The sequence below is a fragment of the Galeopterus variegatus genome, unplaced genomic scaffold (genome assembly GCF_000696425.1).
Source record: "Galeopterus variegatus unplaced genomic scaffold, G_variegatus-3.0.2 Scaffold764, whole genome shotgun sequence".
NCBI lineage: Eukaryota > Metazoa > Chordata > Mammalia > Dermoptera > Cynocephalidae > Galeopterus > Galeopterus variegatus.
In genome coordinates, this window is record NW_007726875.1 from 407,228 (window position 1) to 427,921 (window position 20,694).

The window sequence follows — 20,694 nt, forward strand, 5'->3', positions numbered from 1 at the left end:
ATTCTGTTTCCAAGTATCCTGTACCTGAGGACAGGCTCAGAGGGCTTTCAAGAGTAATGGGTTAACTGTGGGGCTGAGATGCTCCGAAGGAGAAGCTCCTCCTCTGCCGGATGGAAGAGATGGCTGCCTGGGAGGGGAGCTGGTGCCCACCAGCAGTTAAGGTGGGGGTAGAGCCAGAATCCCCTGATGGGGACTGCAGGAAAAGCTGGGGATGCCAAAGAGAGCCAGGAAGGAGGTCTGGAGGCCCAGCTGGGGAGAGTTCCGAGAAGGCAAGCGACAGAAGGCAAGTATGGTGGCGAGTGATGTGAAGGCAGCGGAGGGTCCGGTGGGACCTGTACTGCCCATGAGCGTTGGGGAACAGGCCATGAGTGGGGGCGACTTGGTCAAGACGCAGCAGCGGGCAGGGCTGGGCAAGTCCAAAGGCTTTTCCAGTTGAAAGGCGACTTAGGAATGATTTAAATGAGGTCTCTGCTTATGGGGATTCAAAGTCAACCCAACATTCTGTATGTCCAAGTGAAGTTGGAAGGAAAAAAGAAAAAGACGAAAACTTTTAAGGCTTTCATTTGAAAGGGGATGGCTGAGAAGCTGAATCCAGGTGGGGACAGTCTCCCGCTGGCGGTGGGGCATGTGGACACTAGCCACCTGCGCCCTGCTCCAGCCAACCTGGAGAGGTGGCTCCACTCTTGGGAGATTATCTGTTTCTTCCAAGCAGACCAGAAAGCCAGATTTTTATGGTTTTAAAAAATGGCATCTATCATCAAAAAAAAAAGTCATTCTGTGAGTAAAACAAAACATGCAGGTCAGTTTTGGTCAGATCTAAAAACCTAAAACTCGTAGAGACAAAAAGCAGATTAGTGGTTATCAGAGGCTGGAGGGAGGGGGATGGGGAATGAGCGCTGATGCCTGCGGGGTTTTCTTCTGGGTAAGGTGAAAACATTCTGGAGCTAGATGGTTGTGAAGTTTGTACAACATTATGAACGTACTTAATGCCACTGAACTTGTGCATTTAAAAATGGCTAAAATGGTAAAATTTATGTTATGTGTATTTTACTATCCCCCCACACCTCCAAAAAAAGGGAAAAGGAAAAAAAAGAAAAACAACCTTGTCTATCTGTCAGGTTCCAAGTGGGCTGGGCTGGTGGGAGGGAGGCAGGGGTCAGCTAGCCTGCATCCTTCAGAGTTGGAGCTGTCCCTGGCCAGCTCTTGCCCTCACCAACCTCTGGGATATGGACAGTGAAATGAAAACCCAGTGGCGGAAATCGCCGCCAGGTCAAGTGCTCACAGGGAAACTGGGTCCCGTGGAAAAGGCTTCTGAAATACAAGATGCTAATGAACCGCTTGCAAAACACAGCACGCAGGATTACTGATGAGCTGAGACCCCTGGGGAAACCTTCTCCCGTTGTGGAGGAGATGATGGAGGCCGCCGAGCAGTTGTCCATGATCAATCCCGAAACAAGTATGCATAGCCAGTGTCCTTCCCAGAAGAGTCCTATCGGTGGGAGAAAGATCGGTGAGGGCTGAGGGGTCTCCCTCCTCTGCTGGGGCCTATCAGTCCCCCCTCCCCAAGGGACTCAGGGCCCAGGGGAGACAGAATGGCCCATCTCGAGGTTGGCTGGTCACATCTGGTCATTGGGTGCGTGGAGCTTCTGGTGGTCAATGAGGTGGATCATCCAAGGGAAGGCTTTCCCGCAGATGCTGCATTGGAAGGGCCTCTTGGAGTTGGGAGTGGCTTCACCCCCACCACCCCGGCGTCCCTGGGCCTGCTTCCTGGGCCTCTTGCTCCGGGGGTTTTTCTTCCTCGGCAGCTCCAGCAGGTGGATCTTGCGGTGCTCAGCGAGAACGGAGCTGTGTAGGAAGACCTTGTTGCACTCAGGGCATGGGAAGGGCCCCTCCTCGCGGTGTATCTTCTGATGTTCGATGAAGTGGGTGACCCAGGTGAAGACCAGCCCGCAATCACCACACTGGAAGGGCCGCCTCCTGGGGGGTACCTGTGGCACTCCTGAGACCCCTGTGGCGGCCTGTTTGGTGCCACCTTTGGTGTGTTTGGGAAATGACAGGTGGAGGCTGCTTTCTTCAGCATTCTCTGGTTTCTTTCTAGAACCACTTTTCAGAGCACTCAGAGACTTGGGGCCTGGAACCATACCAGACTGGGGGCTCTGGGCCATGGGCCCCTCAAGGGTGGGTCCTTTGCCACCCATCCCCTGAAGCGCGGTGTCCATGGTGCCCTCTTCTGCCTGCTGGTCTGAGGAGGGCCGTGCACATTCTTGGACCAGACTGTCCCTTCCACAAGGAGGCTCATCCCAGATACTAGGCTTCAGAGGAAAGTGAGCCAGGGAGCCTGGGGAGGGTGAGGGAGATGGGTTAACTGGTGTGAGAGGGATAGGGGCTGGGGATCTCCCTGGGACCCTGCAAGGGGTGTGGAGGGTCCCGCTGACTGAGCCAAGAGGCTCTGTCTCTGCTCAGTAAGACCCCCATTCCCTCCATTCTGTCCTTATTTAAGATAAAAGGGTACATATTTGTGGGGGGCACACATCAGAGCCCTGACCCCTTGGTCTTCTCCTGAGCCAGCCCATTGGGCAGCTCCCTGCTCCAGCATCCTCAGTCTGTCCACCTTTGGCTTGGCCAGCCCATTCAGGCTGGGAGGCCAAAGCCCTGGTCATGGGGTGGAACAGTGTGAGTGGCTGTTCTGGGAGGTGGGGTGCTAGAGAGTCTCCAGATCTCAGTCCTCACAGTTGGTATGCACCGTTTCTAGGAGAGATTTGGAGTTCACCACCAAAGTCTACAATCCCACCCATGAGCAAAGCCCCTGGCTGCAGGAGTGAGGTGGGGGTTAACCCTTGGTCAGGCCCAACCTCCATTACAGGAGTCAGTCACTCACCGAGGAAGCTGGGGATGCAGGGCGCCTCAACCTCCGCCCTGGAGAGCAGACTCTGCTGGGGCTGGGTGGGCTCTGGCCACTCACCTTCCTCAGGGAGGCCCGAGGGGGCTGCTGCTGCTGCTGCATCCAGGATCTGCTCCAGTGCCTGGAATGGCAAACACAGGCCTGCTCTGCTGCTGCACCACAGCAGCCATCCTCTCCCACCGCAGAGTAGGAAGTCTCCTACCAGTCTTCCTCCTAGGAGGAGACTGCGCTACCGGTGAAGAGCAAGAATCCTAAACGGATGGGTCTGGCTTTATGTCCTGGCTCCAGCTACACTTGCTGTGTGACTCTGTCCCAGGAGTTTTCTCACTCTGGGCCTCAAAGGATGAGGTCCAGGCAATGTGCTGAGACTGGCACCCTGCATGGGCTCCATAAACCTCCGCAAGAGGAAAAAACACAGCGACAACTATCACTGCAAATCATGAACGTTGGAGAAAGTGTGTTGGGGTAAACAAAAAGTGAGAAGCAACCAGGATTTGGTCAAGCACACATTGACAAGGCCTGTCTTGGATTGTCCTCTTGAGGAAAAAACACAGCGACAACTATCACTGCAAATCATGAACGTTGGAGAAAGTGTGTTGGGATAAACAAAAAGTGAGAAGCAACCAGGATTTGGTCAAGCACACATTGACAAGGCCTGTCTTGGATTGTCCTCTTTGCTTTCTGATGCCCCCACCCTACCTGGGGGCACATGAGCCTGAGCCTTCTAAGGGAGGACTGTGCTGACCCTGAGGGAGGGAGGGAGCTGGGGATGGAGTGGGGCAGGAAGGAGTTAAAGTATAAGATTCTTCCTGCTCTCAGGTTGGGAATATCTGGATGCTGTGTTTGCTGGATTATTGGTTTTTATTTCTTACTAAATGCTAGTTTTGATTGGAAAACAAACATCTGTGGGATTCTAAAATAGTACCCAGAGGAGCTGCCATAAAATGCAGGTACAAAGGCAGGACTCGCTTTAGTCCCTGCCTCGGGGACCCTCATCAGCGGAGTCCACCCTCCTTTCTGCTTCTCCCCACTTGGTGGCTGAGACTGTAATCAATGACGGGGAGGGGTTGCATGGAAAGAAGAGTGGGTGACTTGTGTGTGTGTGTAGAGATGGACATTTTTCATCCCTCTGACTCTAAAGCAATGGCCGCCAGTGGGAGCATCTGAGGAGCTAGTGACACACACGGGCTAGGCGCAGAAGCCAGGACATCCCTGGGGCCATATCTGTACCTCCAAAAACAAAAACATCCCCATAGTCCCGTTGGGCCACGAGGATCTGACCTGAGTTCTGATCATTCCAGGGGGGCTCAGGGTAGTGAGTGAGTGGGACTCAGAGATAAGATCAAGGGACTGGGGAGACTGGAGGGTGAGGAAGATGCACGGGAGAGCCGGCGCGCCTTGGAGGGTCCCGATGCAAACCAACCAACCCAGCAAAAAGAAAGCAAGGATAACGGGGAAATACGAACGCCTGCTGCTCACTGCTGTTGCAGGATTACAGCTGACCCTTGAATGACGCAGTGTTAAGGGCACTGACCTCCTGCACAGTTGAAAATCCACATATAGTTTTTTTTTTTTTCCTGTGTGACATCCCAAGATGGGCACATTTATTTTGTATAAAAAGAAAACAAGATCTTTGGGGTTTGCGAGAGAGAAAAAGATTGGGGGGGGGGAGGGAATGGAGATATTTTCTAATTCACAAGACAGGAGAAAAAAATCGCTCAGGGCCCTTAAAAGAAAATAATTTGAATTTCAGTGTTACAAAGACACGTATCCCATGTGACACGCCAGGCAGGCAGTAGAAGTCTTCTAAGTGCGTTTGTTTTTTGTTGCATCCATCAACAAGATCGCTTTCACAATCCCGGGAGAGGCCTGTTTGTTCCTCCACTCCCACTTTTGAAATTTGGATAGAAGTTCGAGAAAGCTAGACACCCACGGCTCTGATGCAAACCAGCAAGGAGCATGGGGGAGTGCATCTCTTCTCTCCAGTTTTCCGTCTCCAGGTTCCAGGCCTTTTTGACAAGCAGCGTTGAGCTTCCTACTTCTGCGCCTGAGAATTAAGAGCTAATCCGGGGAGGGGGATTTGGGTCCTCACCGAGGCTTTGCAAAGGTGCACATCTGCAGAAAGGTGTGCGCCTGCAGAAGGGAGGTTGGCGGCTCGGTGGACGTGACAAACTTCCATCCTCTCTTGAAGGAGCAGTTGCTGGGCCTGGGTGGGTACCTGATGGACAGGCCGAGAGGCTAGAGGCCCACTTGGACCTGCTCGCTCGGCCCTCGCGTCTGCCCGAAGGGGCTGCGTATAATTTGTGACTCCCCCAAAACTTGACTACTAATACCCTCAACGCTGCCGGCACCAGGAGGAAGGAGGGGGCTGCGGAGTTGGCCTCACCCAGAAAGATGAGGGCCTTGGCAGCCAAAGCCTTGGCACAGAGCAGGGACTACCTCCGTGTGAACTGGATGGTGGCCGAGTTGGTGCAGTTTCTGCTGAAGGACAAGAAGAGTCCCATCACACGCTTCGAGATGGCGAAATACATTATCGGAGACCTGAGGATCTGTTGCCAGAGATGACCACAGGGCGGCAGAGCATCTGCAGTATGTCTTTGGTTTAGAGCTGAAACAGCTTGACCAGAAACGTCACACTTACATCCTGATCAACAAACTAAAACTTCTTGAGGGGAAGGATCTGGGAGAACATGGCCCCAGATTGGGTCTCTTAGTGAAGGTCTTGGGTCTTCTCTGCGTGAAAAGTAATAGCGCTAGGGAGGCCCAGGTCTGGGAGATGCTGCCTTGGTTGGTGGTGCACTCCTCAAAGTATCACTTCCTCTTTGGGTTGCTGAAGAGGCTTATTACAGAAGATTTTGTGCAGCAGCAATACCTCAATTACAGGCGGGAGCCTTGCACCAATCCACCCGAATATGAATTCTCTTGGGGTCCCCGAAGCAACCTGGCCAAGCTCCATAAGGAAGAATCCCAGCACTGGCCAGCACAGCATCTTGAGGCCCTAGGAGATGAGGCTGACAGGGCCAGAGCCAAGACCAGTATGAGGCTAGGTCCAGGGCCAAGACCAGTGCTAGAGCTGGCATCTGCCACTAGTGAGGGCTGGTGAGAAGGTGGCCAGTGGGAGCTTGGTGGGTATGGAAGCTACTGTCTTGAGTCTTATGTAGTATAGGTGGAGGCAGGGCCATTATCTGTAAAAATTATGTAACTTTAGGATTTAGGTTTTATATCTTGTTACGTTTTGTTACATTTAATAAGCTGTTAAATTGCAGTTTATAAATGATATTGGTGTACTTTTTCCTGTAGGATTTTGTTATAGAATTTTGCTGGTTTTCTAAAATGGATTGAAGAACTTTGCATTTTATTTTGTGATCTTGAAAGATTATGCAGCATCGTAATGCTGTACTTTAATGTTTTGAAGGAACTCAGCAGTATCGTGATCTGGTACCAGGAAAAAAAATAGCCAGTGGGTGTCTAGCTTCCCAACACTTTTTGCCTAGTGTATTAAGAAAAACTGACTCACATGTATTTCTATCTGCATAGCTATTATGTGTAGAGAAAAATTAAAATGCAATAAATTAGAAGTATACTCTGGTACAGTTTTTAAAAAAAGAAAATTATAAGGAAGAGAAAATACATTTATTGAAAAAAATCTGCATTTAAGTGGACGCATGCAGTTCAAACCCGAGTTGTTCAAGGGTCAGCTGTACCTTTAATGGTTTTAGTTGAGGCAGCAGTGGTGCTAGGTTATGCTGATAAAAGGGAAAGAGTGGAGTGACATCACCAAATTGGTGGAGTAGGAGATACCAGCCATCATCTCTCCACAGAAAGTCAACTACAGAGAACTATTCACAAACCACAATTGCCCAGAGGGCTCAAGGGCTCATTAAAGAATCTGCAACAACACAGTGGAGCAAAAATTGGAGAATATACACATAGAAAGGATCACTGGTGAGATCTGCATACCTGAGATGTCAGGAGACCACTAAGGACTAAGAAGGGAGAAGGAAAAGATCAGCATCAGCCACCCAGTCCCACCCGGGACCCCAGCCATATGCTTCACAGAAGACACCGGCATCATTTGCCACTGAGGTAACCAATAGCCATTGCCGCCATCCACATGGGGACTCTAGGAACAACCTACGCAGGACCTTGGGGGTGCTACTCTTTGGGGAGCCACCTGCCAGGGCCTCGGTGAGCCACATGACAGGGCTTCGGGGTGCCCCCACCAGGACCTCGGGTCACCACCCTTCAGGACCTTGGGTTGCCACCCGCCAGGACCTCAGGGAGCCACCGCCAGTGCCTTGGGTCGCCACCTGCCAGGGCTTTGGGTTGCCACCCGCCAGGACCTCAGGGAGCCACCGCCAGTGCCTTGGGTCGCCACCTGCCAGGGCTTTGGGTTGCCACCCGCCAGGACCTCAGGGAGCCACCGCCAGTGCCTTGGGTCGCCACCTGCCAGGGCTTTGGGTTGCCACCCGCCAGGACCTCAGGGAGCCACCGCCAGTGCCTTGGGTCGCCACCTGCCAGGGCTTTGGGTTGCCACCCGCCAGGACCTCAGGGAGCCACCGCCAGTGCCTTGGGTCGCCACCTGCCAGGGCTTTGGGTTCCTTGGGTCGCCACCCGCCAGGGCCTCAGGGAGCCACCTGCCAGTGCCTTGGGTCACCACCCACCAGGGCCACCAGAACCTTGAGGAATTATCTGCCAGGACCTTGGGGTGCCACTCCCCAGGATGTCAGAGAGCTACCCACTAAGACTTTGCGGAGCTACCTGCCAGGACCTTGGGGTGCTACCCACATGGGGACTTTGGGAGCTTCCCACATAGGGACTCTAGGGAGCTACTCCTACAGGATTTCGGGCAGCTTACCTCCATGGAGCTTTGAGCAGCTACCTTCACAGGGCTTTATGGAGCTAGTTCACAGTCTTGCCCTGGAGCCAAGCGATCTAGGGCTAAGTGATCACTGAGGGTGCCTACACTCTGCACAACAGCTTAGCCGCTGTAGACATAGAGAACTAGGTCCTGCCCCAACCCCAGAGCTGCTCTAACTCTTTACTCGCCTATGCTCCCATTCTCGCCTGCCATTCTCAGCTCCAGGCTGCTTGACAAGCAAAGCTGCCTCTCGTATTATCACCATCGTGGCAGCAGGAATGCCTGTGCTCCGGGCACCGGTGCCATTACTGCCCCGGATTTCAGGGCTGTAGTCCCATACATGCATCAGGCCTCAGCTCTGTGGCTGCTCCATGGATGCCATTCATTAGACACTAGTGGATGTCACTGTAGTTGAGCGCATAAGCCAGACCCAGTGCCAAGAGGGATCCCCTTAGTCACAACTTCACCAGTGACAGGAAAAGAGATTGGGAGGACCTTAGCTGCCATCCCTATTGAAGATCTCCAAAACAGGAGTCCTCAAAATCCAGGCAACTCCCTGTAGTGAGGGGGGGGGACGTCATGTGAGCACATCTGCGACTTCCGTGGTGAGTCCGGGATCTGCGGGCAGATGCCACAGTAGCTAGTGGCGGGCAACTGTGGTCCACCCAGGGCAGATTCCCCCATTAGTGCTCAGGGCCCACGAACTTGATCTCGGGGGAGGGACAGAGTTTCTCAGGATAACGTTTTAATTTCTTTTAAAATCAGAAGGGAGGGAAAAAAAAGAACACAACATGATTACTCCAGCCTGGAATATATTCATCTTTCTACCAGCGTGGTCATAAAACATAATTTTTAATATTTTAAATATTATGGAGGCTCACTAACTGAACTTTTGATATTATTTTTATGGGGGTCCATAAAGGCAAAAATACCTAGGAATCATAAAAGTCATAAGGGAATGCCCTGGGTCTATTATTCTCCTGTGTGTACTTTAGTGTATGTAGTATATATTTGTTTTCCTATCGCTGCTGTAACAAATTATGACGAGTTTAGTAGTTTGAAACATACACATTTCTCTCTTAGGGTTCTGGTGGCCAGACACCTGAAATCAGTTTCACTGGGCTGAAGTCAAAAGTGTTGGCCAGGGATCCTTCCTTCTGGATGCTCCAAGGGGAAATTCCATTTCCTTGCCTTTTTCAGTTTCTAGAGGCCATCACATTCTCTTCCTTGTGGCTCTTTCTTTCATCTTGGACCGATGGACAGTGACCCTCTCTCAGTCACAGTGTGACCTCTGGGAATTCATGCCTGCTTGTTTTAAATCCAATTAGCACTCCCCATAGGAAACATGCTTTAGTAGTGCCCTGGACCCCATAAGGCTTTGGTCTTCAGGTCTCACTTTGTCTTGTTTCCCATGATTAATACCACTCACTCCCCTGAAGGGGAACTACTGGTTAGAGTGAAATGGAGGATATTCTGAAGGCCTTGCTGGGTCTGAATAGCTTGTTGCTGAGGCAGAAGTGGGGTAGCCTCCATCGAGGGGCTCTCAGGTAGATACCGGGCTAGTGCAATAGCTTAGCAGATTGTGTGTGGGATTCGCACACTGACTACCTACTGAGTTGAGGAGGCAGTATTTGAGGCTAGATTTTCCTCATAGGGATGGGGTCATTAGGATCTGCGATCCCTATGTCGCAGCCTTTTTTTGCTTCTGTAGCGCTTCATCCCCTGACCCTATGGGTTACCAAGGGTCTAACCTCTGGCGCAAGATGGCAAAGGACTTAATGACTCAAATTAAAAGGCCGGAACATCACGTTCCCAGCCATCCCAAGACCAGTGAGGAGGTTAACAAACTATTAAAGAAATGTAAAGTGTCTACCCAGGGCGTCTGGGCTCTGCTCCTAACCTCTGGCGCAAGATGGCAAAGGACTTAATGACTCAAATTAAAAGGCCGGAACATCACATTCCCAGCCATCCCAAGACCAGTGAGGAGGTTAACAAACTATTAAAGAAATGTAAAGTGTCTACCCAGGGCGTCTGGGCTCTGCTTGCTGAAGCAGCCCATCAACATACTAATACTCTATTGTTATGCTTGGGAGGGCGTGAGGCCGCGCTGCATGGTCCTACCACAGTTACACTACTGGGGCAGGATCCAAACCCAGATGAGGTCGACTGGGACAACCCAGAGAGGGAGGCGGTTGCCTGCAAACGGTGCCAATGGGAACCACCGGGGTCATTTGAGACCACCAGGAACTTGTCAGATTTATATCCAACAAGAAGCAGGGGGAAGAAAAATATTTTAGAACTGGCTGGTTAGCTAAGTTGGTTAGTGTGTGGTGCTGATAACATCAAGTTCTGGGGTTCGAACTTTGTACCGGCCAACAACAACAAAAAATTTAGCCGCTTAGAAATATAAGCCATTCTAAGGATTTTACTTAAAGGGAAAAAAATGGTGAGAAAGGGACTGACTATCCTGTGATGGGAGCTCCCCAGGGAGAGGATACTGCCTAGAGAAACTGGTCCCCTCTTCTTCTCCCCCTTATTCACCAGAGACAAAAAACTAAGAATTTGTGGCTTCAGGCAGCTAAAAGTGCAAGGGGGAAAAAAAGGAACTTTAAATTTTAAGTATTGAGTAAATGCCAGGTTGAACAAATGTAATGCTGCTAGCCCTATTTTGATTACTTATTGATTTGCAGATAAAACTGTAAGCGGCAGGGGAAAAAAAGGTAATTAAATAGATTATAAATATATAATAAATAGATAAATTGTGTGTATGTACGCATAATGTATAACAACATTAAAACAAATTTCCTTAATTTGATCCAGTTGGAAATTCAAATTTTGTATACTAATTTATATACTAAAGAATTTATATTACAAAAGATAAAAAAAGGGCAGTGATTGGCTTTTATGCCTGTACAACACAGGTTCTAATCTTAACATTTGCTAAAATGCACATATTGACAAGTTCAAAGTTCATGGCCAAAAGTTCATGGCCTCAATCAATACCGGGGCTGTAATTATTGTTATATCCGGGGATTCCACTAAGTTTAAACCCTCTGCCCTATGATCTTGAGAAGGTAACAAATACAACATTTAAAAAGTGGGTATGCTTTGCTTTCACTGTAGCCTTGCCTGCATTTTTCTCAGTCATAGTCTCCATTGCTGTAAAATATTTTATATTGGGCATAAATGCTCTAACACAATAAATAATAACATTAAAATATGTTATTTGTCTCTTACAAATTGTCTAGATAAAATAGGACCCCATGAGCACCCAGGTAAAGTAGTTAATATGGCCCAATGTAAGTTAAAACGCTGTAAAATATTTTATATTGGGCATAAATGCTCTAACACAATAAATAATAACATTAAAATACGTTATTTGTCTCTTACAAATTGTCTAGATAAAATAGGACCCCATGAGCACCCAGGTAAAGTAGTTAATATGGCCCAATGTAAGTTAAAACAGGGCCTGCATGGATTAAGACTTATTACTGTATATACGGGGCACTTCGAAAAGTTCATGGAGAAATGGAATTAAAACATAATAGGAAACTTTCCATGAACTTATTTTTCCAGATAGGCTGGACCCCTTAGATAACACATGCCTCAGGCTTCAGGCTCCCTGACTGTTGCCAATTTTGCTCCTGCTTGTTTCAAATTGCCCAAGCCTAGGGCGTTTCTTGGATACTTGTGCACCCCATCCTGGACCCTAATAAAGGCATGTGCCTCGGACCCTTGCTCGCGCTCTCTCTCTCCATGCACTCCCTGAGTACTGTGTGTGTAAATAACAAAATCTTTATTTCCACCTTGTGTCTCTTCTAATCACTGAAGGAGTGCTTTTTTTTTTTTTTTTTGTGACCGGTAAGGGGATCGTAACCCCTGGCTTGGTGTTGTCCACACCGTGCTCAGTCAGTGAGCACACCGGCCATCCCTCTATAGGATCCGAACCTAGCGCCGCACTCTCCTGAGTGAGCCACAGGGTCGGCCCTGAAGGGGTGCTCTTCATTTTAAAGATCCTAAATTAAAACAGTCCCTATCCCCAATACCCAACATTATTTAAATTACTGATTCTATTCAACAGTTGGTAAATATTTTGTGCTTATAGATTAATTAACATGTTCTATTCAGTGCCTATTTCGACAGCCTTTCAACTCCACTCTGCCTTTGCCGCAGAGGACTCAATACACCTTTTCCAGGCTACCCATGGGCTACCTCAACGGCTTTGTCACCGCACACAATCTTTGCAGACAAGATCGATGACATCCTCCTTTTTCTGGGACTCATTTGACAATTAAGCAACCCATCTTCCCAAGTTCCCTTGGGGGAATGCTCCTGCCACACTTCTGGTGTGACTCCAGCCGTGCGAACGTTCGGCTGGTGAACCGCCATCCTAATGAGTATGTACTGATGTGTTTCATTGTATTTTTAATTTGGATTCCCTTGATGGCTAGTGATGTTTAGCATCTTTTCTTGTGCTCACAGGAACGTTTTCATTTTGAAAAGAGAAATATGAGACTCCTTTCCGCCTTCCAAGCATGCACGTAGAGAACAGGTGGAAGCCAAAGACGCTATGAGGCTGCATGAGGATGATGTGGAGGGGCTCTGAGGGAAGGATGACAACCTCAGTCGTGGCCCCACACAAGAGGTGGGAGCATCCTGGGGTTGACCAGGCTGACGGGGGTGTGCTGGAGGGACTGAGGTCCCGACACAGCCAGGAATTGGGAGGAGACAGGATATAATGAGAACATGGTCTTGAAAGTCTGCTCAGTGCCAGAGGAAAGGGGGAAGTGATTTATTTTTGTTGCTGCTGTGGTCTGGATGTTTGTTTCCCCACAAATTCATAGGTTGAAGCCCTAACCCCCAAGGTGATGATGGTATTAGGAGGTGGGGGCCTTTGGGAGGTGATTAGGTCATGAGGGTGGAGCCTCTGAATAGGATTAGTGCCCTTATAAAAGGGATCCAGAGAGCTCCCCGTCCTTTCCATCCTGTGAGGACACAGCAAGAAATTGCTGTCTGTGAACCAGGAAGGGGTCCTCATTGGACAGTAGATTCACCACACCTTGATCTTGGACTTCCCAGCCTCCAGTATGATGGGCAATAAGTTTGTTGTTTATAAGCCACCCAGTCTATGGTATTTTGTTACAGCAGCCTGAACGGAATAAGACAGTTGGGAAAGGCAGTCTCACAGGTACAATCTTTCGACGCATTTTCTCGATCACATGAGTTTAGTTAATTGCTGTGGGCCTAGAGCACTTCCTTATCAAGAGCTCTCACAGTTCGTGCTGGGCTTATTGCCTTTGTGTGGGGGATATCTTTCCCTGTTTCAGACTCAATGTGGGCTTTGTCATCCTGCTTACACGTGTGCTTCACCTGGCCCCTGGCCCACCCACTGCTAGGTCACACCCTCTGCAGGGAGCAGGCGGACTCCTCCCACTGCAGCGCAAGAAGGGTGGCATAGCTACTGGCCCTACAGCGTCTGCAAGGAAGGACCTGCCAGCCCCAGGGCATTGATGCCCACCACGTACGCTGCTCTTGCTTTGCCTCTTCTCTGCATGAGGAAAGCGTTGTTTCATCTGGTGCTTCACTGTGCTGCGTTTCCCTTGGCGACTCCGATACTAAGATGCAGTGGGCAGAAAGTGTTGGGACTTATACTTCAATAGGAGGGACACCTGCTGTTTGTTTGACAGCTTTTACATTTTTGTTCTTTGCAATTTACCTATTAATGCTGTGCCTCCCACATGGGTCTGCGTGGTCCAACCCCCAATTTTAATCTCCCTAGCCATACCAATGTTCTCTCGGTTCCTGACACACACCTTTGTGCGAGCAGGTCTCGCTGCTGGGGAGGCCCTCTCAGTGTCTCTTTCCCAACCCCCTCCAAGAATCCACAGAGTTCACTGGGAGAAGATTATGACAGACACTAACTCTACAGGTGAGGTCAGGGCAGGACCAGGAATCTCTTGATATAGCCAGCATCTGGCATGGTTACACCAGACATGAGGACAGGGATCTCACTGCATGGCTAGTGCCTGGTGGAATGACTGACTGAGGTCCGGGGTGGAGGTGGACAAGGATGTGTATGGTGGGATCTGTGATGGCTGGCTTGGCTAACCCATACTTACTGCCTCTTGCCCAGCATTAAATCCCAGGACTTTTTGGGATTTGTGGGGCAGGTGAGAGGTATGGAGGCTGCACTTCCTGGAAGTGCTGGGGACAACCTTGCACAGTCCTTGAGCTTGTTGGAGCGGTGCACACGCCCCATGGATGCAGGAGCACGGAGCTGGGGGCCCCGGGCTCACCTGGGATGGGTCTCCCTGGGACCTCTCGCTCTTCCTGTCTTCCTCCTCGCCGATGCTCCTGTCCTGGCAGTTGGCAGAGTCCAGAGATGCCAGAACTGGGTGGGAGAAAGGGATGGTGAGAAAGTCCTGTCCTTCCCAGAGCCCCCAATTCTCTAGAACTCCTTTTCAGAGGGCATCCCTACCTAGGAACATCCCTGCAAACCCCCAGTGAGGCCCAAGCAGTGTGCCAGAGCAACAGCAATGCTACCACTTCTGTCCCTCCAACAAGTTTCTAGAAGCAGCCCCATGCGCCCTGCCCCAGACCTTGCCCCTGCCATGGCTGCTGTGTATGAGCCTGTGGTGACAACAGGGGCAGCCAGGACTAGTCCCCTCCTCACCTGACACTCCACCCCAGAGGCCTCACAGAATCCCATGAGTACATTCACTGCAGCACCAACTAACTTGGGAAGCCTGGACACTAGGCTCAGCTTCCCCAACCAGACAACCTTTAAATCCATGCTGAAATATTACTTCGTGGGCATTTCTGTCTTGCAGGAACAATGTATAATGCGCAATGCACACGCTCAGTGTACAATGTGCAACGCACAACGCACAGGCATAATGTACAACACGTAATGTGCACTGCACATGCGCAGTGTGCAATGCACATGCACAATACACAGGCACAGTGTATGATGTGCAATGTACAATGCTCAACGCACACGCACAGTATGCAGTGCACACGTACAATGTAGAGGGAGAAAGTGCACAATGTACACAACGTGGAGCAAGAAAGCAAGGGCAGAATGACATGTACAGAAGGACACCATTTACAGAGGGGCCTTGGGAAACAGAACTATATACCGTCAGCCTGTGGGTTCCGCATCCATGTGTTCATCCAACCGCGGATCAAAAATATTTGGAAAAAAACGGATGGTTGCGTCTGAACTGAACATGTACAAACTTTTTTTCCTTGTCATTGTTCCCTAAACAATACAGTGTAACAGCCAGTTATGTGTCACAACAATGGGGATGCGGTCTCAGAAATGCATCATTAGGTGATTTCCTCATTGTGTGAACATCGTAGAGTATACTTACAGAAACCTAGATGGTATAGCCTGCTACACGCCAAATCTATATGGTATAGCATTGTAATTTTAAGGGACCACTGTTGCATATGTGGTTTGTTGTTGACTGAAACATAGATATGTGGCGATATATGGTGTATGACTGTATTCGCATAGCATTTACACTGTTTTAGGTATTATAGTAAGTAATCTAGAGATGATTTAAAGTACTGTATACAGGAGGATGTGCGTAGGTTATATACAAATATGACGCTATTTTATATCAGGGACTTGAGTATCTGTGGGTTTTGGTATCCTTGGGGTGTCCTGGAACCAATCCCACTTGTATACTAAGGGGTGACTATACTGTTATGGATCCAAAATAAGAGGAAAAAGTACAAACACATACGTACAATAAAAAATCCAAGGCAGCGGCCACGTCTGGAGGTGGTAGTGGAGGGGAGTGTGGCGGCCAACAGGCACAGGGGAGTTTAACTCCACAGTGTGTTATTTCTTTAAAAACAACCCAAAGGGCCGAGCCCATGGCGAGTGCGGCGCTGGGAGTGCAGCAGCGCTCCCACCCGCCATGGGTTCGGATCCTATGTAGGGATGACCGGTGCGCTCACAGTGCTCACTGGCTGAGCGCGGTGCGGCCGGTCTCAAAAAGGACAAAAAATAAATAAATAAAAAAAATAAAAAAATAACCCAAAGCCAGCCTTTCAATAGGTTGAGCTTTGGTAAGGCTGGGTGGCAGGTCTAGGGGTGTTCATTATAACAATTTCTATATAGCTTCATAAACTCGTGTCATATAAGAAGCAAAACACCGCTTCTTGGGTGGGTTGCTGAGCCCACAAAGGGACAGAAGCAAGTGCTCTTTGGCCCCTTTGCCCCAGGAAAAGTGAGTTCAAAGGGCCGATTTATCTGCCTTGCATGTCTTTGCGACACCATTCTGCCCCTTCCAACTCTCAAAGAGCTACACTTGAACCTCTGCAAAGTATGACTCCGAAAACTTTCCCAAGCATGTCACCAGCCACCCCTGGGCAGTGTAGAAACCCGGGAACCCGGTTTTCTGCAAACTGCAATGCTTTCTTTAACGGAAGGTCTGGAGATGTCTGGGCCACTGCTACTGCAACTAGCGTGGATGGGATGGAGACTGAGAGGACTAGGGTCACCTGAGACTAAAGGTCGCGAGCATGTTGGGTCAAGCCCTGCCATGACACCATGGACTGATTGCTCATAGGCGACAGGAAGAGGGTCTGTTCTTCTCCCTCTCTCCAGCCTCCCTTTCTCTATTTTGCCAGTGACACCTGCACACAAAATAGTCTTTCTCATTCCCTTGCCTTTGCTCCTGCCTGGCGTCCTTCCCTCCCCCAAACATTCACTGAGACTTTGCTCTTCCTTTGGGAGTCTTCTCTATTACACATTGACACGACTGGCTTTCACTGTCTACCCTTGCTTTTTTGGGCCTCCCAGTATCCAATTCCTGCACTTTTGTCAACACTACTAGGAAAGAGAGAGCCCTATTCCTTGGGACTGTGGCATGGGAGGATGGAAGCTCGACATGGGTCACAGGGGCAAGGACAAAGCCCTTGCAGGGGAAAGAGTGAACCGCGTCAAATTCACGCCTGGACCCCGCAGCTCTCTGAGCCAGCAAATTCCCTCCGTCTGCGGACCTTTCTGTGACAACTGCAGACCTAGGTGTCCCTCCCCACAACCAGCTTGGGAGGCTAACAATCTCCAGGACTCGTGCACTGATGGTTTTGTGTGGCTAGGAGGAAGTGGCAGTGCTGGCGTCCTTCTGAGGGAGAGCAGACAGTGAGAAGGCAGGGGATGCAAAGCCACAGGCAGATGGATGCTTGGAAAATGGCGGGATCTTTAATCATTGAGCGAGAAATATGAGGTAGACAAGGTGTGCAGCACAATGACATTTGTGTGTAAAAAAAACCTTAAAAACACAAGCACGGGGCAGGACAAGGAGACGTTTGCTTGGACACTGCTGGTTGGGAGGGGGACAACAGGAAGCGGTGGGAGCAGGGGAGGGTGGTTGCCACACTCGAGTCTGAGAGGAACGGGGAGAAGCTTGGTCCTGGGAGACATGGGGTGCATCTGCTCTTCCCCCTGCCCAACCCAGAGCCCCCCAGCCTGCAGCCTCTCACCTTCCTGCCCGCACATCTGTGTGAGTTTCTCCACCAGGCTGGCAGCCTCCCTGCAGTTGCGGGGGCCCTGTGACTGCACCCAGGTCCTCATCTTGCTGGGCAGCGCGCCCAGGAACTGCTCCAGCACCAGCAGGTCCAGCATCTGCTCCTTCGAGCGGGCCTCGGGCTGCAGCCACTGGCGGCACAGCATCCAGAGCTGGCCTAGTGCGAAGTGTGGCCCGCCCGCCACGCAGTACTGGAACTGTCGGAAGCGCAGGCGCTGAGCCTCGTTGTTCTGGGGGCTGGCTGGCTGAGCAGCCCTGTCCTGCTCACTTGGGGCTGGGGTTTGGGGATCTCTGGGGAAGGTGAGGGCTTTGACCAGCGGGAGCATCTCTCTGGCTGCAGGGCCTCTCCAAGGGTGTGTGTGTATGTGTGTGTGTAGGGGAGATTGGATCCCAGGACAGTACGGCAGTTCAGCGGCTCTGGACAGAACCAGGTGGCAGCAGGCGGGTGTGGTCAGCAGTCAGGCGTCTGCAGAGAGGGGCAGGGACAGAGAGGCCACATCAGATGGTGACCCTCCCTGCCCAGTATGCCCTCTTGGCTCCTCATCTCCATGCTTTGACCACCAGTACCCCAAAGAATTGACCAGTGCTCTCCCCACCTCATTCTAACCTAATGTTCCTCATGCAGCTCACAGAATACATGGTGCTGAGGACAAGCCACTGGCTGCCCTAGGGCCTTTGCACCTGCTGTTTCCTCCCAGCTGCTCATCCCAGCTCAGAGGTCCTGAACCCCATCCTCAATGTGCTATCTTCACAACCCCCCTCCCTTCCTGAACACATCTCTTTTCCTTAATTAGTTTAATATCTATCTCCCCTTCATTCAGTTAGTCATTCAACACACATTTACTGAGGAGCTGGGGGAAAAGGAATTCCTGCCCTCGTGGAGTGGCCATCGCTCTCCTATGGAACTTCCTACAAGGATGGAAATGTTCCCTATCCGTACTGTCTGATTCAGTTGCCACCAGCCACCTGTGGCTCCAGAGCATTTGAAATAAGGAACTGCATTTTAGATTTAAATTCCATTTAAATGGAAACAGCCAGGTGGGCTACATAATAATGATAGCTCAGCAGAGGTCTCCTGAGGTGATATCTTTGTTGTCTTCCTCACCTTTCCTGCCAAATCCCGGCTGGGGCAGGGGGCCATGAGGAAGGCCAGGGGGACTGGAGGAGAGGGACTCTAATGACAGAGGGAAAGTGGGAAGGGCAATGAAAATAAAACTTTTTGTGCATTTCCCAAGCTCACTGCGGTCAACATATAACTGAAAAAAGTTAAAAGTTAAAATAAAAAGAAAGGAAAAAAATGTTAAAAGTTATAAAAATAAAAATGAGCAGGGATATTTTGGTTTCTTTTTTAACAACTGTACTCTGCGTTGATCCACTGGTGAGAGTATAAACTGGCATGGCCTTTCTGGAAAACATAGTGGCACCTTGTATATCAAGACATTATAGAAGTTGGTATGCTGCAGAATTTATCTGAAATGTGGACAAAAATTTAGGCACCAAGATTCACTATAAAAGTGCCTAACAGTTGAGCTTGGTAGGATCAGTTATTCATGCCCCCTCCCACCCCTGCCCCAATCACCTGGGAGTATTCCACTGCAAAATGCACAGTAACATCATAACTTGCTCAAGGGGATATAGACATGATGTACAGATGATATGAGGCGCAGGGGGAAGTGGGATGCAAAATTATACGAGTGTCTTAAAAGGGGACACTGGAAAGAGGCCCACGATTGCTGGCTACCCAAATGCTTTGTTTCTTCATACTTCTCTCAGTCTCTTCCAAATGGTGCCACGATCAGGTGTGACCTTCATCAGCATGGGGGAAAAAACCAAGAAATCTTCAGGAAGTATTTTTAACGATATGAATAAATGCTTATGATAAGACAAGTGAAAAGGGGGGAATTCCATGTGATTTTCCCTTATTGATCCTCTGGTGCATCTTTTACGTATTCTATAGTTCTCCTGCGTGGGTTTTACAATCAGGGAGAAAGGACAGGTGCACGGAGGTAGAAAGGGCGACTCACCAGGACTGTGCCCTGCCGGTAACAGGTAATCTTCGAGCTTGCTTCCCCTGCCACCTGCACCCTGACTGGGAGTTTACAAAATTAGTCATCCCTGCTGAGACCACAGGCAAAAATACTCTTATGCTGTAGTAACAGTTTCATATATGTATTTTTGAAAAAGGAAAAAAGGCCCATTTTGCAGCTCCAAGCAGTTCCCTCTGCCCTGGGGTCTCAGACCTTGTCCTTTCTCCAGTGCTCAGGGAAGCCTGACTCAGGCAGATTCCAAGGTTTAGGGCCTCAACCCCTCAGCATCCTCCAGGGTCCTGGGATGAGGTTTATGGGGAATTTGGGGTCAAGTGCAGCTCTTAGCTGAAGACATCAGAAGTCTGGGGTCTATGTGGGGGCTGATGTCTCTGTGAGTGTCCTGGGCCAAAATGGGAGTTCAGGGCTGATGTGGGGGGGTGGGGGTGGGGTTCCTGGGCTGATATGAGTCCTGAAAGATGTAGGGGGCCTGAGATGATGTAGCTAGTGAGGAGTATCTGGGGCACTCATTTGAGGTGCTGTGGTGGCCGTGGGGTCCTACACTGGGCAGGACTTGGATTGATGTTGGGTGTGTGTGTGTCTATGTCACTTGGAGAACTCAAAGACATGTGGAAGGGCCAGGTCCACTTGGAGTGGGCACTGAGATCTGCAGACCCGACCCCAAGTTGTGCTGGGGAGAGAAGCACAAGGGCTTTGCAGTTGACCCTGGATGCTTATTAGTGGGTGAATAGGTTTGAGACAAGAGTGGGGCTGGGGGTTATAAGGGACGGGGTCAAGCAGGAGCTGGGAGCTTAGAATGACACACAGGAGAACTCCATAATTCAGTGACAAATAAATGGGCTGGGGAAATGTGTGAGGGCAGCAGACTGTGGAGGTGGGCAAGGGGCGACGGTGGATCCGGGGTTGCTGGTCAGGTGGTGGGGGGAGGGTCCGAGACTGCTGGTTCAGGTGGGGAAAAGAACTTGGACTGGGCGAGTGGCGTCTGGAGTGGACAGGGGAAGAGTGGCTTTCTTCCCCAAACTGGGGTAGACGCCAATTGGGGCCAGAGGCCTTGCGGAAAGGGGGGGCCCCGGCCCTCTCTCCACGTAGACCTCTGACCCCCAGCACCTCAAGCCCCTCGCGCGGATTCAAAGCTCCCCCGCCCTCTGCCTCCCCGGAAACCGCGGACCTTCAGACGGGCTCCCCAATCCCGGCCCCACCGCTGGCCTTGGGCCGCGACCCCCACTCCCCCGCCCAGATCCCAATTCTTCTCCACCCGCGCTTCCTCTAACGCGATCCCCGGCCAGCTCCCGCCGACGTGGCGCCCGCGGCCCGCCCCGCCGCTCCTCCCCGGGCAGGCCGGCC

At 50.5% G+C, this 20,694-nt stretch overlaps 1 protein-coding gene and 1 pseudogene across 3 annotated transcripts; one reads left to right on the top strand and one right to left on the bottom strand.

Annotated features, from left to right (window-relative positions):
• Positions 1–545: 545 nt before the first annotated feature.
• On the bottom strand, positions 546–19,701 carry ZSCAN1 (zinc finger and SCAN domain containing 1). Of its 3 annotated transcripts, none has more exons than XR_550441.1 (5): positions 17,262–18,158; positions 14,060–14,154; positions 2,879–3,023; positions 1,103–2,338; positions 546–751 (listed from the first exon to the last, which is right to left on the bottom strand). XR_550441.1 is itself a non-coding variant. In XM_008572214.1 (5 exons), the coding sequence occupies exons 2-5, from the start codon at positions 17,629–17,631 to the stop codon at positions 1,617–1,619; spliced, it is 1,332 nt and encodes a 443-aa protein (XP_008570436.1). In that variant the 5' UTR covers positions 17,632–17,771; positions 19,330–19,701; the 3' UTR covers positions 546–1,616. The 3 variants fall into 3 exon arrangements, 2 of the variants coding, with proteins under 2 accessions (XP_008570436.1, XP_008570435.1); XM_008572214.1 differs by adding an exon at positions 19,330–19,701 and having other exon boundaries at positions 546–2,338; positions 17,262–17,771; XM_008572213.1 differs by having other exon boundaries at positions 546–2,338.
• LOC103590086 lies at positions 3,342–5,992 on the top strand (annotated as a pseudogene).
• Positions 19,702–20,694: the final 993 nt, after the last annotated feature.